The 24,131-nt window shown below is 37.6% G+C and overlaps 1 protein-coding gene across 3 annotated transcripts in view; it reads left to right on the top strand.

Moving 5' to 3' along the window:
• DROSHA (drosha ribonuclease III) overlaps window positions 1-24,131 on the top strand; it is a 113,650-nt gene that overhangs the window by 17,330 nt on the left and 72,189 nt on the right. For 2 of the 3 annotated variants that reach the window (XM_032772237.2, XM_032772239.2), the window contains exons 5-13: window positions 167-341; window positions 3,767-3,921; window positions 7,086-7,166; window positions 10,561-10,647; window positions 10,764-10,850; window positions 16,263-16,334; window positions 18,088-18,169; window positions 19,484-19,555; window positions 23,625-23,794. In XM_032772237.2, coding sequence (XP_032628128.1) covers window positions 167-341; window positions 3,767-3,921; window positions 7,086-7,166; window positions 10,561-10,647; window positions 10,764-10,850; window positions 16,263-16,334; window positions 18,088-18,169; window positions 19,484-19,555; window positions 23,625-23,794 — 981 coding nt within the window. The remainder of the gene's footprint in view (window positions 1-166; window positions 342-3,766; window positions 3,922-7,085; window positions 7,167-10,560; window positions 10,648-10,763; window positions 10,851-16,262; window positions 16,335-18,087; window positions 18,170-19,483; window positions 19,556-23,624; window positions 23,795-24,131) is intronic. The other variant, XM_032772238.2, reaches the window with a different exon arrangement.

Here is a 24,131-nt window from a genome sequence, read left to right as displayed (position 1 = left end):
GGCTGCTCACTGTTATACTGGGGTCTCAGTTGGGGCAAAGGGGCATGGCTTCCACAGCCCACAGAATGGTGTTAACCCTGTCCTGTCCAGTGCAGGGCAGTTATACCCCATCACAGCCTCCGTAAATTTTCTGTTTGTTTTATTTTTGGTTTGTTGTCATTATCAGGGGGACTCCACGGTGGTTGGAACAAGTCGGCTCCGAGATTTGTATGAAAGGTTTGAGGAGGAGTTAGGAAAGCGACAAGCAAAAGCCAAAGCAGCCCGGCCACCATGGGAGCCACCAAAGACCAAACTCGATGAGGATTTAGGTAAATGCCATGTTGGCGAAGACCTGAAACCGAGTAATGAACAGTGACTACATTCTTTATATCAGTTTGTGTGTTCTTTTGTGTGAATATATGCTGGATGATGTTTTCAAAAGAGCTTGGCATCAGCCTAGCTGTCCTCCCATTGAAATCAGTGGGAGTCTTACTATTGTCTTCGGTGGGAGTGGAATTAGGTCAACACTGGATGCTTTTGAAAACCACACCCTTTGTGTATTAGGCGTTATCTTTAAAGTGTCAAATTGCAGGCTGTTGTGGCAGCTGAAAATAAGATCATTGCTCAAGTACAATTGAAAGATGGTTGAAGAAATGGCATATGGATTTTAAACATACACTGTTTTACCGTGGCTCTCTGTTTAACATGAAGTAAAAAACTTGCTAATTAGCACATCATTACTCTGCATGAAATATTGTTGGTCACTCCCCAGCTCAAGGCAAGATTGAATAGAAGAATGCTATAATAAGTCTCAGAATGCTCAGAAGTCAATTATTTTTGTAAAACACGTTTGCTCTTTGTCTGTCTAGCACCCAAAAACATGTTAAGCCAGTCACAAATCAAATGAGACCTGGTCTCTGCTCTGAAGAGCTCGCAGTCTAATTTTAGAAAAGATACAATTTGATGGTCTCTCAAATAGGCAGAAAGGGAGGACAAGGAGAACAATCATAAATTCACATGGTATCTAAGGATGGTTATGATCCTGATCCTACATGATGGTGAGAGTTGCTGCACTCCCATTGTGGATTAGTCTCACACGGCACATCTTGATGGTTTCATTATGTTCAGAAGTAGTAGATTTTGAAATACATTTTAAATTACGGAGTGATGGTTCATAGCTGAGAATTTTGTACTGCAGTATATTTGCTAAAATATGATATGTCATAACTAGAACTTAGATGATAAACAGTAAAGATAAATGAGCCCAAGTACATGCTTGTGGTGTTATCCTTTTTGCATTTATTTACTAGGGACCCTGTCTTCCTCCCCTTGCAGTTTTTGCATTTACTTCATTAGGAGCATTGTTGGGCCCTTGCTTATTATTTATTAAACTTCAGTGATTTCCAGTGCCTCGCTCAGTCCTTGGTGTTAATTAGTGACGTTCACCTCTATATCAAAGTAGCTTGAGGTTACATTTTTTTATTCAAGTTTTATGTCTATGATGGGTAAACAACTGAGCTGCTCAAAAGTGAGCCTAGTCATGTATGTATCTTTATTTTTTCATGTTATTTTGCCATAAATATAGCATAGTACAATCAGTGAGATATTAGCAAAGTAAAATGACATCCCAGGGAGACACAGAAATAGATATGGATTTTTAATTTAAAAAATGTATTAACTGTTCTAAACATAGTAAATGTACTTTTTGGTCTGTGCCATATGTACAGGGTGAAATTCACCCAAGAGTGGAGGGCCCATTGAAAAGCCTGCACATCTTTTAACCCCTGCGGGAGAATAGTTTCATGTAGAGGTTTCTGCCTTCCCTGGGCACCATGGATGGTGCTGTTGGCAGTGAGGAGGGGGACAGGCTACTAAATTTATCCTACTTGTATGCAGTCAGTTGCTTAGTGGGCACAGAAAGGCTTTCACCACTGTTCCAGTCTGCAGCCTGAATCAGTTAGCCATGCAGACATGGGGGCTTGTATGTTTGCACTCTCTTGTGCTGTCAGCATGAGCCTTTCCCATAGCCTCATTCACACATAGGCTTGGCAGAATTCAATTTTTATTCTTTTACTACTTTGATGGCTCATATTTATGTTTGTATTTAAGCATTTTTTGAAGTTTTATCCATTTAATTTTTTCACACTTGCGCAAAACTATGGGTTTTAAGCATTTAATTTTATTTTTAGTGATTTAAATTTTTACAGTTGTGAAAAATAATGGGAGGGGTCAGATAATTATTTAATGGCTGTAGATGTTGAGATTCAAAATGTTAAAGCTTTCTAGCAATCAAAGCACAAATTATCAATATCACATGTCAAAATATACAAAGTAAATTGCCTTAAATCAAACTCTGATAAGCCCTCATGCACCATTTTTCTTCCCTTGCCTATTGGTAAATTTTGATTTTTATAAATAGATTTTTTTGTTTGTCGATTCGTATGTGCATGGTGAAATAAATATTTACCAACATTTACAGATAAAAGTCCAATCCTTTAAAGCCTACTTATATGGGGTTTGGCAGGAGGTGTTAAATTTCCACTATAGAAAACGGCTCCCTTCTGCTTCGGTTACTGCATATAATGTTATTTGAAGGGGGAAACATCTCCTTCAGAGAACCAGAGCAAAAAGAAGACAAAAATAAGAGTCCTATAATAGTCCTAGAAATACTGGGATTTCAGAGGAATTAAGTTTAGCTCTTCCTTCAGGCAGGGTTTTTTTTAGTTTTTTGTCTTTTTAAGTGACTAAGGAAATTTCTGATAAACTCCTAAACTATCACCGGCTTGTGAAAAGCTAATCCCACTCCATAAAATGCTTGAGCTCTCCATGGACATCTTGAATTCTGAACTATTGTGTGGCCTTCAGTTCGCCAATTTAACCTTACAGGTCCAGGAACATTGCTTTTTTGCATACACCCTTTTCAGAGTGGGGGAAAAAAAAGAAATTGGTTCATGGTTATCGACAAAAAAATTAAATAATCTTGGTTACAAACACAAATATATGCAGTACTATTACCATAACTAATGTGAACCTGAAACAACTTGAAAAGAAACAAGCTCCGTTTAGTTGACCTTCAGTGTGCATGGTCATGAATATAGATGCAATGTACATGTTTTCAGTCTTTTCTTTTCTTTTCTTTTCTTTTAAGATTTTACTTGTGTGGATTGTAAATTCATAGTCCTCTTCCCTGCAGTCCTTTAGCTTCAAACAATTATGATTGGGAGCATAAAAAGTGCTCTTCTGAATTTACCAAGTTGACCAAGAGAGCATAGAATGACTCTCTTAGTCAACTGGTCAGATTATTCTACTCGTGTGGGCAAACAAATTCAGTTAATGCAACTTTCAATAATCTTAGCATTTACTGTCACTTTTAAATTAAAACTTTATTGCTGTCCTGGAATTCACAAGAGCTACTCCCAATGTTATGTTTCAGAGTAGCAGCCGTGTTAGTCTGTATCAGCAAAAAGAACAAGGAGTACTTGTAGCAACTTAGAGACTAACAAATTTATTTGAGAATAAGCTTTTGTGCGCTAAAGCCCACTTCATCCACTGCATGCATCTGATGAAGTAAGTGGGCTTTAGCCCACAAAAGCTTATACTCACATAAATTTGTTAGTCTCTAACGTGCCACATGTACTCCTCATTCTTTTTTTGGAATGTTATATAAGTCTTTGATAATTTGCAGATCTATATGATGCTTGCTTGAATATTAGAAAATTCTTTACTGTTTTGGAAAAGAATGAATGGGAGTTCTTTTCAACTAACCTTATTTTTACGTTTGAACCAGAGAGCTCCAGTGAGTCTGACTGTGACTCGGATGACAATAGCAGCTGTTCTAGCAGTTCAGATTCTGAAGTGTTTGATGTTATTGCGGAAATTAAGCGTAAAAAAGCTCACCCTGATCGTCTGCATGAGGAGCTCTGGTACAATGACCCCGGACAGGTATTGTGTGAAGAACATTCACTGTATATTTTAAAGGTTTGTTCTGGAAGCTATTCAGATCTACAGATCAGAATATACCAGATGACACCTGTTGTCTCCTGTGCAAATTGATTTTTTTTTCATCCTTTCTAGATTATATTTTATTGTTGTTCAGTGCACATTACTTTCAATCTCAGGAGTTAATTTTAAACCCTAGAACCCTAGAGATTCTTCACCTTGAATCATATTTGACTGTATTTGTAAACTCTGCATTACCAGCAATGTAATGGTGCTATTCTCTTAGCCTAGCAATAGAGGCACAAAGATACATGCCGGGATGAGGGAGAGAGAGAGCTTGTAGAGCTGCTTTACAAATGATTCACCTAAAAGCTCTTACTGTATAATGATAAATAATGCCTTAAATATGCTGTTAATGCTTCTAATTTCTTGCCTAATGGTTCTGCTGTAATTGCATGCAGATTATAGTCCTCGTTAAATGTAATTGGTGAGCTCATGAAATGTTGTTTGAATATATATGTTACACAAAGATCAGGCGGTTCTTTGCAAATTTGCCATCTCCATCTTTTTTTTTAACTCTTTTATGGTTCCTTCTAACTCTTTGTCAACGGGCGCCCCCAGTACACTTGTTTTTCCTGCCTTTTGTTTGAGGCATGAAACTAGAAGGCCACAAATTATAATGGCAGAAGATACTGCAATGCACATTGCTGCCGTGAGAATTCAAAGATCTGTTGACCCTTCCATTATGAGGTCTCATTTATGCTCCTAGGGTTAAAAAAAAATTACTAAAACACAACCCAAAATTATAGACCTATTGAGATATTTAACTGAGAAAATTATGTTGTACGAGTTTTTTGTTTGAAAAGCTGTGTTTTTCAAACAAATATAATAGAATCCTCAGTGTGAAATGAAAGCAGCAGAGAATCCTGTGGCACCTTGTAGACTAACAGAGGTTTTGGAGCGTGAGCTTTTGTGGGTGAATACCCACTTCGTCAGGTACCTGCGTCTGACGAAGTGGGTATTCACCCACGAAAGCTCACGCTCCAAAACCTCTGTTAGTCTATAAGGTGCCACAGGATTCTCTGCTGCTTTCACAGATCCAGACTAACACGGCTACCCCTCTGATACTCAGTGTGAAATGTTTGCCAAATAGAGAGTGGTGAAGGGCCATGAAGTAAACAGTATCAGAAATGCATGGTTCTTTCCATGAATTTACCTTGAGTTACTTCTTCCTAAGGGACATCTGAAAAAGGTTCCAAAAAAGTTAAGATGGCCTTGCCAATGACATACTTTTTATATCTGAGTTTTATTAGGTACAGAACAATTTTATTTTGAATAGTGTGCTTTCCCATAAGTGATAGGCTTATAAATGCCTTGGGTGGATATCCCAAAATGTTTTACAGACCCTCACTCCCACAAAACAGGAATAAACGTCAAGCAAGTCTTGCACAAAAAAAAAATCCCAATCCAAGGCAAACAAAGAAGCCTGACAGTGTAATTTTTGTGTAAACCACTCTCCCTTCTTGCCTGTCATCTATCCCTAATTCATGTCATGTTGTATCTAACACACATTGCAAGCACTTTTGGGCCTTACTAGTGACCTCGCTTCTGTGTAAATCCCCAGGCATTCACTTAAGGTGGTATATTCAAATACAATTTAATAATAAGAGTAAATGCCAAGATTTTCAAAAGCAGCTTGTGGTTTTGAGAGACCTTGGAGGGCCCTGATTTTCATGAAGCGTTCAACTAATTGAGTGTTTATTGTATTATTTATCTCTCTTGTCTCTGATATGTAAGATATACAGGCAAGTGAGAAAATGTGCTTTCAGCTTAGTCTTGACATGAGAATATTTTGCTAATGTTTATTTAGCACACTTGTTCTTGAAGGATACCAAAGTGTGTCAAACTGTATAAGAGGAAAATACCACATCACTCTGATATTAAGGATGCACAGTTAAACACCCAAAGGTGAGGAAATGCGCACTACATCTTAAGCCCCCTTGCATGTATGTGTTATGACAAAATCTAGGAGGAAAATGATGTCAGCCAAACAGTCAATAGATTAACCTTAAAACTGGGCTGCCTTTTTTTCGCCCCCAGGCCATATGGAGTCCATTCCCACTGTTCATTGTTGGCTCCCTGTCACTGAGACACCCTAGCCTTCTCTCTGTTGGCTGAGGATGTCCCCCCCACCACGGAGCTCTGTTGGGACCTGCAAACTGCTTCTAAAGGTAAGGAGAGTCCCATGGTGGGTTTTTATACACAATTGCAGTTTTTTGAAGTTTTAAAATATATTTATACCTTATAGGGTATAAAATATAATAATTAAAACTTTGCAAAACTGTAAAGGGGTGGAAAAAGAAGGAGACTTAATCTACTTCTGTAGGTTGGCTCCGGTCTCTACCGGGGTTCTGTGGTGGGTGTGACGTCACAGCCAGAAAGCATGCTAGGGTGTTGCACTAACTGGAACTGCCAGTCTGCAGTGGGCCCAGACTTCACAGGGCTTGGAGGTAAAAAGAAGGTAAGTTTCAATTTTATATTGTGTGTAATGCCCCTCTTGACTGTTATTTGATATATTCATCCCATAATTCAGAAATGGCCACATTTTTTTTAAAAAATCTATGTTCAGGCATCTTTTGAAGTACTCCAGTTATGTCTCTAAAGTGCCAAATAAGACCCCAAACCTACAAACAATTACACTTGCTTAATTTTGCATACGTGCGGTGAAATCCTGGCCTTATTGTAGTCAAATTCCGTAGGACCATTATTTCGCCAACTACATTCAGTAGAACTACTTGTGTATAAAATAAAGCCCCTGAATATATAAAGTGCAGGGTTATTGGCTGCACGTAGCAGATCGTTCTAATAAATAAGAAATGGAAAGGCTACACCTTACATGTGATACTGCAGTGGTATCATTCTGCTAACATTGGTATCCCTTCTTACACTGCACAAAAAACAGTGACAGTCTAATGCAGTTGTGCAGTTTCCTTAGATCAGTCTATACAAACAGTTTGCTGCTTAAGGGGCTGTTCTAAAACAATAAAGCTTGTAAGTATGACAGGCTCTTTGAAGTATCAGCATTCATGATAAAACCAAAACACTTTTCCAGACATTGTCTCTTGTCTTTTTTCAATAAAAACAGAATCCTGTTTTGTTTTTGACAGATGAATGATGGACCACTGTGCAAATGCAGTGCTAAAGCCAGACGAACAGGAATAAGACACAGCATTTATCCTGGTGAAGAGGTAACGAGTTTTGAATATTGCACTTATAAATGCCATATTGTCAGCAGTAGGCAGGTACTTGTTTTGCTCTGACATAAATTGGAGGAAGTTATTGTTTTAGAGTAAACTATGGTGTCATATTAAATCAGTCAGATTTCTTACCGGTTGTGTAATTTCACATTTGGGATGTGCTACCTGTAATGAAACTCCATATGAAAACTAGGGGAAATAGTTGCTGAACCTATGCACTGGCCAATTTCTTTTTAAAGTTTCTGAAACATGCAGCTAGACTAATAACAACAAAGCATGAACTACCACTGAGTCACAGATATCAAGGAGATACACAAGTTATGTTTCTGCTGAGTCTTCCCTGTAGAGGAGGTGTGTAAAGGGAAAGTGAATAAATTAGTTACTTTCTTGCTGATAGTAGTAAGACATGCAATTGCCTCAACATGGAAACATGTCTCCACTAGAAACACACAAAAGTGCTATTTTTCTTATGATATATTAACCTTCCTGTGGAAAAAAAATATTGCTGAAGTCTCACTGTTTTTATCTGTAGAGGTAACCGACACATCATGGTTGTATTTTCTTGTTTTCCCTTAAAATACAAAGAGCTTTAGAGCACATCAGTTTTAATAGAAACCGTTTTGTTTGTAAGAACATTAGAACAGCCACACTGAGTCAGAAGAAAGGTCCATCTAGCCCAGTCTCCTGTCTTCCGACAGTGGCCAATCCCATTTGCCCCAGCGGGACTGAACAGAACAGGTAATCATCAAGTGATCCATTCCAAGCTTCTAGAAAACAGAGACTAGGGACACCATCTCTACCCATCCTGGCTAATAGCCATGAACTTATCTAGATATTTTTTGAACCCTGTTATAGTCTTGGCCTTCACAACATCCTCTGGCAAAGAGTTCCACAGACTGACTGTGTTGTGTGGAAAAAATACTCCCTTTTGTTTGTTTTAAACTTGCTGCCTGTTAATTTAATTTGGTGACCCCTAGTTCTTGTATTATGAGAAGGAGTAAATAACACTTCCTTATTTACTTTACACCAGTCATGATTTTATAGACCTCAATTATATTCCCCCTTAGTCATCTCTTTTCCAAGCTGAAAAGTCCCGGTCTTATTAATCTCTCCTCATACAGAAGCCGTTCCATACCCCTAATCATTTTGTTGCCCTTTTCTGAACCATCTCCAATTCCAATATGTCTTTTCTGAGATGGGGCGACCACATTTGCATGCAGTATTCAAGATGTGGGCGTATCATGGATTTATATAGAGGCAACATGATATTTTCTGTCTTATTATCTATCCCTTTCCTAATGATTCCCAACATACTGTTCACTTTTTTGACTACCGCTGCACATTGAGCGGATGTTCTCTGAGAAATATCCACAATGACTTCAAGATCTCTTTCTTGAGTGGTAACAGCTAATTTAGACCCCATCATTGTATATGTATAGTTAGGATTATGTTTTCCAATATGCATTACTCGGCATTTATCAACATTTAATTTCATCTGCCATTTTGTTGCCCAGTCACCCAGTTTTGTGAGGTCCTTTTGGAGCTCTTCTCAGTTTTCCTGGGATTTAACTATCTTGAGTAGCTTTGTATCATCTGCAAATTTTGCCACCTCACTGTTTATCCCTTTTTCCAGATCATTTATGAATATGTTGAATAAGATTGGTCCCAGTACAGACCCCTGAGGGACACCACTATTTACCTCTCTGCATTCTGAAAACTGACTATTTATTCCTACCCTTTGTTTCCTATCTTTTAACCAGTTACCAATCCATGAGAGGATCTTCCCTCTTATCCCATGACTGCTTACTTTGCTTAATGGCCTTTGGTGAGGGACCTTGTCAAAGCCTTTCTGAATATCTATATCCACTGGATCACCTTGGTCCACATGCTTGTTGACCCCCTCAAAGAATTCTAGTAGATTGATCAGCCATGATTTCCTTTTACAAAACCCATGTTAACTTTTCCCCAAGAAATTACATTCAATAATTTGTTGTTGTTTTTTTAATCCTACATTCTTGATTTAAAATGTATCTATATTGTTCAGCCCCTATTTTATAAACGAATTGGTGATTGAAGAATTCATAAAATTGACCATCTTAAAATTATAGTGTAAGTACAGTGTTAATTTTCAGCATCGTGCGCTGCATGGCTTTGTTCTTATCCTACAATGGTTTGTATAACTGATCATTCATGAAATTGGTCATTCATGAGGTCCTACTGTTTTTTTTATTTTATCATTTTCTCTGTGTGTGACTTTCCAAATAAAAATCAAACAAAATAATTGTTTGCGGTTTTTTTGGTCTCCCCCTCTTCCCTCCCCACTTTTTTTTAACTGCAGCTGCTCCCTCTGCTTTGTTGCATTTCAGGATTCATGAACATTTCTGTTTCATGGATTTATTACCCTGTCTCAGAAAATTACTCCAGACTGAAGCTTGTAATAAACTATTTTAGACATAGATTAATTTCCCTCATCCCCTCACACAACAGTAAATTTTGTTGAAGGAGAAACATTTTTAGTAGGTGAAAATTTTGAAATCTGACTGACTCACTGTGAGGAGGTAGCTGCCCCTAAAGATGAGGATGCTGGGAATTTTGGGGGCTCATAAAAGCCCATTATAGATTCTCTTAATCTGGTGTGAGCCTCAGAGCACTGAGAACCTAGCAGAAAACAGATCCTACAAGGGCTTCCTTTAATCTAGTTGCTGGTGAGTATTTTTACCCATTAAACCTGAGAGCTTCAGAAGAACCTGAAAATATGAGTCTTGGGAACCTTATATTCCACGGAACCACATGCAGACCTTCCTACATTTAGACATAGCCATTCATGTGTTTTTCATAGGAAGACTGTGTGGTTTGCTTGTTAAAGCAGGACACTGGCAGACCTGGGTTCTTTGTCTGTTTCTGATGCTGATTTACTGTGTGATGCTGGACTAGTCTGATTGATGCCTCAGTTTGTCCACTTGTCAAGTGAAGATACCTGCTTATCTTTGTAGTGAATTGAGATTGTCCAATAAAAAATCTAAGTATAATCTTTATAATTTTTTTAATTAATTGCCTAAAATGAAATTATATTTAAAAGAAAAGCATCTGAACACTTAGATGACTGGCTTCTGTATGCAAGAGAGGTGCATAACAATATGGAGAATGTATGAACTGCACTTACATTTTGCCCAGAATAATATCCCTGTATATGTTTCTGAAGTTAAATAAAAAAGGTATTATGCTATGACTTCTCTCCTCCTCCAAGAATACTTAATTGTGGCTACCTGTTTTGTTTATTTTTTTTGTAGTGAACATTTTATGGATGTTAAAAGTGTTTTATTCCCTCATTTTATTTAAATTAACCTTAACTCTGCACATAATTCTCTGAATCTTTCTCTTAAAGCCTATTAAGCCATGTCGCCCCATGACCAACAAAGCTGGAAGACTATACCACTATCGAATTACAGTGTCACCTCCCACAAACTTCTTGGTAAGTACTTTATAAACAATTCCAGCCAAGCTTCCAGTTCAATTTATTTTAACGTTGACATGTGTCGTGCCATGGCTATCTTAACTTTAACTTCTTTTGGTTTTGGGTTTTTTTAGACAGACAGGCCAACAGTTATAGAATATGATGACCATGAATATATCTTTGAAGGGTTTTCTATGTTTGCACATGCCCCTTTGACAAATGTAAGTATATTCATTTTATGCATAATACTTTTCTAGAAGGCAGGCTATTTCTGCCCTTTTAAATAGCACTTGTATAAATCAGTAGTACATGTGCTTCTTGTCAATTTCACTTGAAAATGGGAGGGTGACATTTGTGCTAATGAGGCTCAGGTTTTACCCTGACTAACTGGAGTAAGTATTCCTTTCGTACTGTGATTGAGGCTGTAGTGTGCAACAGAATAATATTTTTGCATGTGTCAAGATTTGGGAATGAGATAAAATGTGGATAACTTGTTAAAACTGTTAATTGGATTTAAATTGGATGAACTTTTTGAGGTGGCAAAGTTAATAGAAAAGGAAAACCAAAAATTTTAACCGATAACATGGGAACGGATTAGTTCAGATCACCTAGTTTTAAAAACCTTGACTTCAGTAGAAGTTTACTAAAAATTTCCTGTAGTTTCCAACACCAGTTCAGCTCCCCATCAAATTATTAGTAAAATGATGCATTTTATGGTTTGGTGGGGCTATTTAAAATCAGGTATTTTGCAGCTTCAGTGGAATCCTACTCTACATCAAAAATGGGTGCCCTGGTATCCCATCATCCTTTTGTTTCTCAAATTCTAAGTACTTTCATCTGATAGTTTTAGAGTTTAAGGCCAGAAGAGGCCACAAGAACTTCTAGTCTGACCTCCTGCATATCACAGGCCATCACCTACCAACTACACCCAACTACCAAAATTATTACAGCCCTCAAGAGACTAGACTATTATGTACCACAGGCAGGGAATAGGAGGGACCAACATGCACCAATGCCCAAGCCCCCACAATTGCTGAGAAGTGTTTAAGTGAGATATACCCAGATGATCCCAGCAAGAGACCCAGCCCCCACAACTGAGGAAAAGGGGAAATAAACCAAAGGTCACTGCCATTCTGATCTGAGTAGAAGTATAGAAATACTTACCAGGAACTGTATGTTTACAAGAATTAATCAAAGGGATACTGTCAACTTAAAAATCACTCCTCTGCTTACAAATTTTATACCTACTATTGTTAAAAGAAACATCTATTCTCTCCCCCCGCAGAACCTGCATGGTTCTCAGTGAGAGGATTGGGCCCCAAGAGTATTCTAATTGAAAGAGATTGAGAAGAATATGTCTTCGGTTTTTCTGTCTGCTCACTTGGTGCTTTTGACAGCTCTCTGTGTGTGATCAGTTTCACAGTTTCCTCTCTCTAGTCACCTGCGGGTTGTTCTTCCCTGTTTCACACAGGAACATCGACGAGAGAACCACTTTAAAAAGTAGAAAAATGTGATCGTAAAACAAGTATCATGGAGACTAGAACACAGCTATATTGTAATAGGAAACACATTTTAACTGACTATTTTATTTTATTTTTTTTAATGTGACTAGATTTCAAGTTGTCAATTTATTCACAACTTGAATTAGTTTGGTTTCATTATGCAAATAAAGAAACGTGTTTACACTGTAGAGTCACACATGAAATAACAGGATATGCCAAACCTGATTAAGAAACAGTGTCTAGCTGACTAGAAAAGTGATGGTGCCTGTGAAAGGGCCCCACTGTTCCTTGACAAAAGTAAATGTGATTGGGGTTTCAGCATTTTCTAAAACCTTTTGCTGTGATGGTTCTCTTAGCTCTGGTCTACAAATTTATGTCGGTGTAACTACATCCACACCCCTGAGCGACCCAGGGCACAGCTACACTACAAAATTAAGTCTACCTAACTTACATTGCTTATGCGTGTCTACACTTTGCTCCTTGTATCAGCAGTGTGCATCCTCACCATGAATGCTTGCACCGATTGAACTGTCAGTGTGGGGCATTGTGGGATGGCTTCTGAAAGCCTGCAACAGTTGATGTAAGAAACGTAGTGTCTACACACTGACACTGTGTCAGCCTAACTACATTGACCTAACCTATATACCTCTCATGGAGGTGGAATTAATAAGTCAGTGTAGCGGGCGAGTTACATCAGTGGAAGCGAAGTTTCAGTGTAGACATTTACAGAAGTAGGTCTACATAAGCTGCCTTGCATCAACCTATCTCTGTAGTGTAGACCAGGGCACAGTTATAACAACCTAATCTCTGGTTTAGACAGTGCTGTGTGTTGATGAGAGGGCTTCTCCTGTTGACATTGCTACTGCCCTTAGAGAAGTGGAGTACCTCCGCCAATGGGAGAAGCTCTCCAGTTGGTCTAGATAGCGCCACTGAAGCACTGTAAGTGTAGACAAGCCCTTAGTGTTCAAAGGCAATTTTGTCACCCAGTCCCTCCATTTTCGCTTTTGGTGACATAGAGCAGAAAGAAACACTTAAGCTTTTTCATTTGGGAAGATACTATACTAAGGATAAAGGAGCCACCTTTTCTTTAGAATACAAATTCACTCTAAGTCAAACATGAGTTGGAGAATTACAGACAAAATGTGTTACAGAAAATTCTTCCAGCAGAGGCAAAGAGAATTCACACTGCCATGTATGAGCTGATACCTGAAGATACTCAACCTACTTCTAGTGTGGAACTTGTGTGTTTTGGGCACAAAACTACTGGAGCCTTGTTTGCAGTTTTCTTCCTGTACTTTTTTTGCTAACTATATGAAAATGATCAGCAGCAACTGATAATTCTAACAGATTGCTCTTTACTGCAGACATATGGTCATAAAGCAATACCATGCAATCTTTTCTGATATCAACAGGATACTAGATAGGCAAGGCCTTCACAAGGAGAATGCTCTTGCTACACTGTAAGGCTTTTGACAGCAATTATGGGGGAATTGCCATTTCAGAGGCATTTCAGGATATGCTTGATAAATAGCAGATGGCTAAGTGTAGCATCCACATGGTTCTTTGCAAGAATGGAGATAATATAACAAAATATTTTAATGAGACAAATTTGTATAGCTGAGGAGGCTTCACTTGCACCCTGCAGCTCTGTAGCAAAGCTGCGTTATTAGCCAAGCTGGAGAAATATTAGATAAAATGATAAGTCAAATCATAGATGTTCAATGAATAATGCATCATTTGTGTGAAGTTATTCAACCAGCTTTATAACAGGATTGTTCTTTGAATATATTATTCAACAAATAGCATTCTTCCAGCTTTTTTAAGTGCAGCTGTGCATGTGAAACTTGTTCCTAGTTATTTGGAAGTTGCTCACCTGTTTTAAGAATCCCCTGTCTGGTCTCTTTATTCTGCACAGAAGACAAATGGAAATAGTCCTGGCTGTTAAGCAGCTGATCTAGAAAGTCCTGACTTGGTCATCTTTAGACATCTGTTGAAAAATAGGCTCTCACAATATTTTAAAGCACTGTTGAAATAAATGTGACTTCTTATTTTTTCCCCAAACGTTGAGTAACATATCTTAATGTCCTGATTCTTAATTTCTATTGAAAGGTATCCAGTATCAAATACATTTGAAGAAAGGGATTTGTCATATTCTTAATTTAATATTGGTAATCTGTAGGGGATTTCGTTTCTGAATAAACAAGTTCATAATAGGGGGAACATCTACAAAGATGGTTGCATCTGGAATCTTCCTAGTAACAACTATACTTGGTAGATGTAGCCTAAAGATTAACGTTAGTGAGAGAGGTGTATTTTGGGTGGGGAGGAAGGGAGTGTAAGCCCAGGACCACGGTGCTGCAAGCAGATGCAGGCAGACAGGAACTTGTACCTGTGAACTGAATTCAGCATGCCTCTTTGCAGGTACAGAGTTTCATTGCAGGATTGAGACCTTAAATTGTTTCAGTTTCATGAATCGTTGATCATTACGAGGTGGTCTCTTATATTTGCACGGACAGTGAAAGTTTCAGCCATGTTGACTAAAAAATGACAAGAATTTAAGTTCTCTCATGGCTCACTGGATTAGAAAGACATGCAATTGTGTGTGTACTGCATTGTCTGCTTGCTTTTTGCACCAAAACCTTTAGAATCCAAACTGTAACACTAAATTTTAAGATTAGTGAAAATAATACTACTAATCATTGAAAGTGTAATTTAAATATTCTTTTAATATTTCAATGCTACACTTGAGTGGAGTCTTAGTAGTGAGTGTTACAAACCTAAAAAGAAATTGTCAAAGTATTTTTCACAATTGAAGTTAAAACTGGCTGTTAAAAAGCCCCTTGAAAGCACAAAACTGCAATCTTGTCCATCCCTCTTCCCCCACCTCCACCAATTTTGTATTATACAGGAGTCCTAGTTTGTTATACAATTCTTGTGATTACTGGGGTGTGATAGGGTTCTTTTTTACTAAGGGGAAGGAAAATAAACCTTTAAAGGGATGCCATCGTCTTGAAGACTACGTTTCCATATGAAAATTCATCCAACACTCTCCTCTTCCCCTCCCCAAATCTCTAACTATAACTGATGGAGATTATAGAAAAAAAAAGTTTTCTCTCTCTTCAGTGTGTTTACTTCAGTGTTTGACAGCACTTTGTATACAGTCAGTTGCATTTCCTGTCTTGTGTGCTAGCATTATGACATGTGTCTCATGCCCTGATCTGAGAGAGCTAGTGTATTTACTAGTAACAACTACAGTAAAGCTGAAACTGAAGAGGCTGCAGTCAAAAATGAAGGTGAAGGAGAAATGAAGAGTTTGGCCCAAGCATGTGTGGTAGTTATTTTGAGCCTACCCATTGTCATTTCCTGTAAACACTCTCATCATCATAAGCAGTAGCAGCAGCAGAATAGAAAAAGTTCTGTAATATTTTGACAAGGATATTGGAAAAATATTTGCAAGGGGTATTCTAGTAAATTACAATTTTTTGAAATTTGTCAATTTAAAAAAAAAAATCAGGTTGACATTGTCCCTCTAAAAGAAGCAGGGTGGTGAGGGGCAGTCTATGGACTTTGCAAGCTTATGTACTAAAAAATGATTAAATATTTGGCTTACCAGACAGTATAGTATTTTTTAGCTCTATTTTGTGTAAACCTATAAATATGTACTGCAAGTCCCTGTGTCATGCTCCCATTACATAAAGATGTGTTAAAACAATGTGGCTAATAGGATTAGTAGTGGGCTAAAAACACTTTTTGCTTCGAGGTTGCTAGACCAGTCTGGCACCCTCTACCATGCACAATAAATTCATCTACAAATACAGTATTTTCAAAATGGGAGAAGAGAGATCTGTTGGTTAATTTTGCTTTTGCTGAAAAAAACACAATTTCCAGTAGATGGCATTGTTTGACCAATGATTCCTGTCAGTCCTATGTTATTTCACAAGTGGAGTTATTATAGTCATCTATTTCTCTCTCTCCCTCCTGCCCCAAACTTTATGTGAACTCCCTGAGGCAACAGTTTTACTAAGTGTCCTTTTCATCAGATGGAAATTCTTAGGAAACATAATTGTATGAGTGATGCAGTCAGCATCATATGTCCTTTCAAACTGAACCGCTCTTCTGTTTTCCTTCCAGATTCCTCTGTGTAAAGTAATCAGATTTAACATTGACTATACAATTCATTTCATTGAAGAGATGATGCCTGAGGTAAGGGCGATAATTAGTCAAGAGATCAGTTTAGGTTATGAATTGTTGATATATTTAAAGGATTAACTCTGTAGTATTTAGCCTCATGCACCCTCTGAATGTATAGCTGAATGGAAACCTATGATTTCTACATAAAGCTTTAAGCATATATCTGGGACCCTATATAGTGAAAATAAATTGAAGAATACTCAGCTTTAGCCATACCTCTTTGAACTTTTCAAAGATCTGTACAAATATATTTCAGACAATATGCCTGTGAAATAAGGTAAGTATCTGTGCCTACTTTACAAATGGGGAAACTGATGCATAATGAGGTGGTGGTTTGCCATGCAAATCGGTGGTGGAACTAAGGGCTTGTCTACACTGGCATTTTATAGTGCTGCAACACCCCCCTGAGCGCAGCAAGTTTCAGCGCCGTAAAGCGCCAGTGTAGACAGTGCACCAGAGCTGAGAGCCACGCCCCTCGTGGAGGTGGGTTATTTTAGAGCGCTGGGAGAGCTTTCTCCCAACGCTCTGCTGTGACCACACAAGCCATGTTAAAGCACTGCCACAGGAGCACTTTAACGTTGCCAGTGTAGACTAGCCCTAAGACTGGTATTTGACTTTTTTGACTCCCAGCCCTGAGGTCTGGTCAATAGAACAGGGGTGTCTTTTAATCTAAACTAATGCAAAAAGAAAAAATCCTTATAAATGCAAACAAAGCAATTCCAGTTTATAATGTGCTGGTTTGTATTAAGACAGTCTTTGATAAAGCAAAATTTGTGGAATAAATTGCTGCAATGGAACGTCATGTCTAGGTGTAGATTTACTCTGCATGCTAACTACTAAGATAACATCAGTGTTTAGTTTAGTTTAGTCCCATATATTTACATATTTTTTCATAGTTCTTTCCTTTTTCTGTCACTCAGCAGTAGGTTTATCTAAATATATGCAAGAGGCCGAAAATCCAAAACATGATTAATGTGGATCTCAGTGTGATTAACTTCCTGATACTGAATCTACTGTGCTGTCTCCAAATCTTGATTTAAAGTAATAAAAGGACAGCAATCAAAATAGGGAACTTGTCTTTGTGGAGTCCTAGTCAATTGCCTGTGCCTACAGCACTGCTTGCAAGCCCTGTTTAACAAGGCAGCCTTGCCAAAGAGATTTTGTTGGGTTTGGAATTTTTGGTTGGCTTCATATGCATACAATTTATATTGACTTGAGCTGTTGTTTTATATAATTTATATTGACTTGAAATAGTGTTTTTAAGACAGAGTGAAAGACAGCTGAAAATTACAGTAGCTTCTTTCCCAGTTGAGCTGAGGAATTTCTCTGCTCTTAAAATCATAATCCTCAATTTGTGGTGTATTTATTTGTTGCTTAGGGTGTGGTGGTGATATCACAAATGATGATTTATAAGCTTTTTAGCAAGAAGATGCAAGAGTGGGGAATTATGACAGAGGTGTTTGTAATAAATATATCATCTCTTTAACTTATTCGAGTGAAAGGCTTTTGGTGCATAGTAAATTATTTTGCAGTCCTGAGCTCATAGTATCTGTCTCCAGTGTGGATTTGGGCCTTTAATAAAGAACACTTAATATGCATTAACATGCTTTCAGAAGAGGCCTCAAATGCTAAGTGATGCTTAAATGAATAACAGACAGTCATATGGCTAAAGATTTACTAATCATTGAGCAGTATCATCTCCAAATTGTATTATTTATGTGTTGAAATATATGAATAATGATATTCTGGCATTTTTCTTTTCTAGAATTTTTGTGTGAGAGGGCTTGAATTATTCTCTTTGTATCTATTCAGAGATATTTTGGAACTCTATGACTGGAATCTTATAGGTAACTGTACAGTTAAAAATATACACATGCAGAAATAGTAAATGTTATTTACGAATTCAGTAATTATGCCTAGGTTTTAAAACATGCTTTGGTTTAAAAAGGAGAACTTGAAATAACAAAATTGAATGTTTTCAATTTTTAATAGTATGGATAAGTTTCCGGTTTTCTTTTACCAAGAACAAACAGTTGATAAGGGTCCATTACAGTGGGTGTATAGAAACTAACAGTGCTAAGAGTTGTCATCCAGGTCTCTTGGATAAGACATTTAACACATCCTTAATTACTCCTACATGATTTTTGTTTTAAACAAGCTGTTAATTATATTATTGCACAATAATGTGTTTGTGAGGCTTTGTTGTCAGGGTGTCAAAAAGAATGCTGTCTTTGCCCTGACAAGCTCACAGACTGAAGGCATTTGTCCTGTAGTACAATGAAACTACAAAATAATGTCACTTTGACAGCCACATAGTATTCCTGTGCTTACTGAGCTGTCATTATAGCTGAAAATCTTACCAGGATAGGTGGAAAAATACATACATTTTAAGATTGTGACACAACAAAATTTCAGAGTTAAAACTTTTGCTAAGAGAAAACAAGAGAAATTTCAGAAGAAGTTCACTTTAAAATATGTAAATTTCTTTTGGTTCTTGGGTTTTCCTATGAAGATTTATTTAGTACTTGCTGTAACACAGAGAGATGCATATAAGCTTAATATTTTGTGTATGCTTCCTTTGGTTAGTTATTGAATATATTGCATGATCTGGTTTTTGGATTAAGTATTACTGGCTTTGATTGTACTCTCCTTTACTTTTTAAAATTGTAAGTCACATACCATTTTGGGCTTTCCTTTTCACATGAAGCCTTAACTAATATCATTGGAAAGGAGAAAGAAACAATAACATAGAACTTTTTTTTCCCCCTTAGTATGTATAAAGATAAGTACTATTATTGGAACGAACTAATTGGAACGAACAATACAAAATCTAAACAAAAGCAAATTCTTTATTCCTGTGTTCTTACAGAACATTTTTTTAAAAATTGCATTGATGATATAAGCAGAATTTTTTCTTCCTGCCCACATGGACATTTCTGTTATATAGTGGACCAAAGAGTACATTATCTCTATTTCCCCTTTTACCGTGCTGTGTTTTGATAATTTCACTGAAGATTTAGATATTCTGGGTGAAATTGTGGCCCTGTTGAACTCAATAGCAAAGCTTCCATTGATTTCAGTAGAGCCAGGACTTTAACCTCTGTTTCTGCAAATATGTTTTCAGAGACTTAATTCTTTTTCTGTTAATTTTCTTATTTAAGGTCCTTCATTTGAAAACAATTCTTGTTGTCCAAGATTTCATTTCATGCCACGGTTTGTGAGGTTTCTTCCGGGTAAGTTTATATCATGTGGTTGGATGAAAATTAGGCTTCCAAACTCCTATGCATCTCTTCAAACAAGGAAGAACCATTTATATGGGCCTCATAGCTATTTCTTCACATGAACTGAAGGTTCAGACAGAATCACTGCTTTGGTTTGTACTTGGTCCACAATGTGAAAGTTTTATTTGCAGTTAAAAGAGCTAGAGACTTAATTTTTTTTTTATTTTATTTTATTTTTTTTTTAATGGAAGCTGGGATTCTGGAGCATTAAGATGTGACTCACCAGAGGAAAAAAAACAACACCAGTCTGACCTGGTTTAATCCAACCCTTAAGCCAAGGAACAGTCTTTGGTTCAGAAAGGACTGTGTCTACTCTTATATGAAAAGCCTACTTAGGGGTTTCTCACAACCACAGTATCTGGGCGAAGATCTGCAATTGGTATACATTTTCATAAATTCAGTGGAGCTACGAAAATACATACCAGTTGGAGATCTACTTCTGGTTCTTCCAGGAGAATCATTTCCGCTGAAATATTCTTGATATGAGAGCAGACCTCTATTTATTTTGGCTGTTCAGAGACCTAATGTCGCGTAAAGTTGGCTTTACCTCCTAAACAAGGGTTACTGGTAGCTGTGTGGAGGAGGAGAGGGGTATAGACCACAGGGACAGTACTTCTCCATCCTTTAGGAAAAGGTGTTCACGTACATTTAACCACTGATCCTTCAAATGACAAAAATTGAATTGATTGTTAGTAGTGCAGAGACAACTGATTTCTTCTCCTCCTGGAGATAATAGTTACCCGATCCTATAAAGTTACAGCCTAGTCATGGCTGGGTCACTCAGAACCAGGACACCTCTTTCCATCGCAACCTGGCATTTATTTCATAATGACTCATGACATGGAAGAGGTACTTAAGTGTCTCAAGCTCTCCAAGCTTCACAGAAGGAGTCTACAAGAACATATACCGTTCAAGTGGAAAAGCTTTTCATTCTAGTGTAAATAGGTCCTGATGGATCGTTTTGCTTGCCTCATTCAAAAACTTCTGCTTTTCTTTCTGTTTTTTCCCTCAGTCTTGGATACAGACATCAGCACTCAGTTTATTTGCTATTTCGTGTTTCTGTGACCTTGTAGAAAGTAAACTCCTCTCCTGTTCTTCCCCCAGAGTACAGGACTAAGGTCCATCTTGCATTTAGTATGTCCCTCTAGACTGCTTCTGGTGTTACATAATTACTAATATCGTCCCCAAAAAAATCTCCATTTGAAGCACTTCTCACAGTCACTGACACTTCTAGCAGAAGGGTTTATTTTTAGCAGCAATGATTTCAGCTTGCTGAACAAGTGAGCTTCAGGGATTTAGTGACTGATCCACCTTATTGTAAGTACCATGGGATAAAGTAGAATGGCTTTTGGTCTTAATCTATTCCAGATAATAATCTCTAAAAATGTACCTACAGCTTTTTGACTAAGGGTGCAGATGTGCCATGAAACAATCTGTCTTGAGGAGAATCATGTCTAAGACCCTGTCTACACTGAGATTTGAACCATATTTGAAATTGTAAATGTAGTTGTAGCTAAACCAGCTTCAAACATGGTTTGGCTTGCCTCTATAGTCAGGATATTAAAAGCTGTCTGACTGCGTCTATCACTGCTGTTCCTGGCCTGCATCTTAAAATTGTATTCAGTCAGATGCAAATATATGTTTGGTGGCAATTTGCAAAATTGGCCACATGTGGCTCTGGGTCATCACTTGATCTCAGTACAAAATGAAAATAGATTTTACCTCTGTGAGGTGTGTAACCTATCTCTAGGTTAGGAGTTGTCTAGTTCTACTCTGCTAGGTTTGGTTGGTTGGTTGTTTTGGGGGTGTATCTCTTAACTGGTATTTCCACATTGTGAGACATCTTATCCCTTTCTGATTGTGAGTTTATATTATTATTTTTTCTGAGACACATACCTGGAGCTTCTTAATCTCTACAGAATGGGAATCCATCATCCTGAATATATTTCCTGAATATTATTTATCTGTAGTTCTTCTTTGAAGATATTGGTGCTATAGAGCCCCGCACATTCATTCACTGCCTTCTTCGTGATATAGGAATGAGTTGTTTGATTTCTCTTCCCCCCATTTTCTTGTCTTATGTCTTTCAAACAGAGCTAAAGAGATACAGTCTCTAACTTTCACAATATCTGCATGAGATGGCTGAGATGGCAGGCATTGTGTGGCTCAGAACACTGAGCTAATCAAATCATATTTGCTCAGTGCCATAGGCCTCGGAGATGAAGAGTGGTAATCTACTGTACCTAATTTTTCAGAATATCAGGGAAACACACATTACAGAGTAGTTGATTTCCTTTGGGATCCGTGGTCAGCAGAGGGGGAATCCACAAGCATGCATTATTTTGACAATGAACACTGGAAAAGCCTAAAAGAGGCCAGATTTCAGAACTGGGTCCAGTACCATCATCTTTGGCTTAGACCACAGCATGGATTCTCTTCTTGTAACTTCATTAGCCCCTTATTTGTTCAAGTAAGCAATTTGGTGTACATACCCTAGATGCTGCTGCTCAGGGGCTATCTCTTCCCAAATTAAATAAATTAGTTGTTGCCAGGTGAGGTCAGCCTTTATAAAGGGAATATTTTCAAATTAAGAAGTTGTTTTTGTAGCTCATTCTATCTGCTTCTGTAGCTCAAAAGAGTAGTTTGTCATTACAAAGGGAGTTTGGGTATGTTTCCCTGTTGTAGGTTTTATATTGGAATTTAGAACAAGGTTAATTCTACTGAAGAAAGTCTTCTAGAAGACTGCTAGTGTAGGTCATGTTCCTGACCTTCCACAATCCTAGTATTTTCTTTACTCCATCAATTTCACCCTGTCGGAATTGGAGAATCACTTGCCTACTTCTTTATATTCATTGGAGGTTTAAACTGTACCACCCTGACCTAGTGATTCAGGAAGACTTTCCATATGATTCTCAGACTATTACTACAGTCTTTGTGCTATAGCATTTTCATCATAATATTTTTAGACCTTCGTTTTTGCTCATCTCCTTGCACAAGACCCTTTGAATGTTTCAGATAACATACTGTGACTTGACCAGAACAGGCCAGTTTATGGAAGAGAAGTGGACTGAACATTTCTGCTTCTTTGTAATGATGAATCCTTTCCCTTAATGATGTCGCCATATTTACAGATTAAACTCTCTTTTTGTTTAAGGAAAGGATTTGAGAGTCTCGTATCTGAAGGAATCTTAGTAGCATGCCTCATCTTCTATCCAAACATTTCCTCCACAAACAAGTATGCATGTACAGTTTGAGTGGTGGATAGCTCCTCAATAAAATGCCTGACAGGACTGATATGAATTAATCTCTACTTTTGTGGTCTTCATGGTCATGATTGACTAGTCCAAGTCAGGGTGCTTTTTATACTTTCTCTTGTCACAAAATGCAGTCTTGGCAACGTGCATTTCTTCACATCTCAGAAGTAGTTAGTAGTTTTCACATGTACTTGGTTCATACAGAGACAGTAGCTCAGCATGAGCCCAGGCTACTCTTTAGTCTTCATTACTGCAGGTGCAGCACATAAACACTGAATATTAGTCCGTAATGCCAGGATAACTTATTGCACGCATCCATAAACGTCTCATAAAATTCTTGAATGTTCCTCCAGAAAGCCACATAATGTCTAAACAATTTAAAACTATTGTTGTAAAAGGAAACGATAAAATGCAAAAATGCAGAATGTAACTGGACTATATAACTTATGGGTCTACATGCAGATTTTAAAGCTATTCGGCCAACTAAGTTAGCTTGAGGCTTTCTAAAAAATTTACGCTATTATTTCTACCATTAATGTTATTGTTTCTAGTTGAGCAAATTGAGGTGCTTATGCACGTGCATTATTCATCAATAAAATGTTTGTGTTCCTATTAGTTAATTGAGCAGTTTGTGCTTTATTTAATCCATCTGAACATTTTACTATTTCTGCATTATTTTCCTTTAATAACACTTTGAAGGGAGAGACAAATTTAATAATTTTTTATTAAATAAATTTTAATAAAAATAATTGTAATCTGTTTTTAAGATGGAGGGAAAGAAGTGCTGTCAATGCATCAGATCCTACTCTACTTGTTACGATGCAACAAACCTTTAGTCCCGGAGGAGGAGATTGCCAATATGCTTCAGTGGGAAGAGCTGGAATGGCAGAAATATGCAGAAGAATGCAAAGGAATGATCGTTACCAGTCCTGGCATGGTACTGCAAACATTTTTGATTTATAAATAAATCATGCATGCACTGTGATTATGGTTCAATGAGTTTGGTGCAGGCTAAATTAGAAAGAGAAACGGAATCCAGAGGGATGAACAAGAATCCTTTGATCTCAGGGCTGTTGGAGTAACCGTATTGAAAGTACACCGAATGTAAGAGAATTGGAGGTGCAAAATATTATAGCTATATGGGAGTGAATTCACTTGATCCAGTGCCTGGATGAAGTTCACACTTGCTGCCCTATTCTTTGGCAGACTGTGTGATGTTCAAGAGCAGGTTTACATGTCAATGTATACATTGAAATTGCAATGTTTCAAGCATG

This window comes from Chelonoidis abingdonii, chromosome 2, assembly GCF_003597395.2.
Source record: "Chelonoidis abingdonii isolate Lonesome George chromosome 2, CheloAbing_2.0, whole genome shotgun sequence".
Taxonomy (NCBI): domain Eukaryota; kingdom Metazoa; phylum Chordata; order Testudines; family Testudinidae; genus Chelonoidis; species Chelonoidis abingdonii.
The sequence above is the reverse complement of the archived record's forward strand: the minus strand, read 5'-3'. Positions and strand labels throughout refer to the sequence as shown.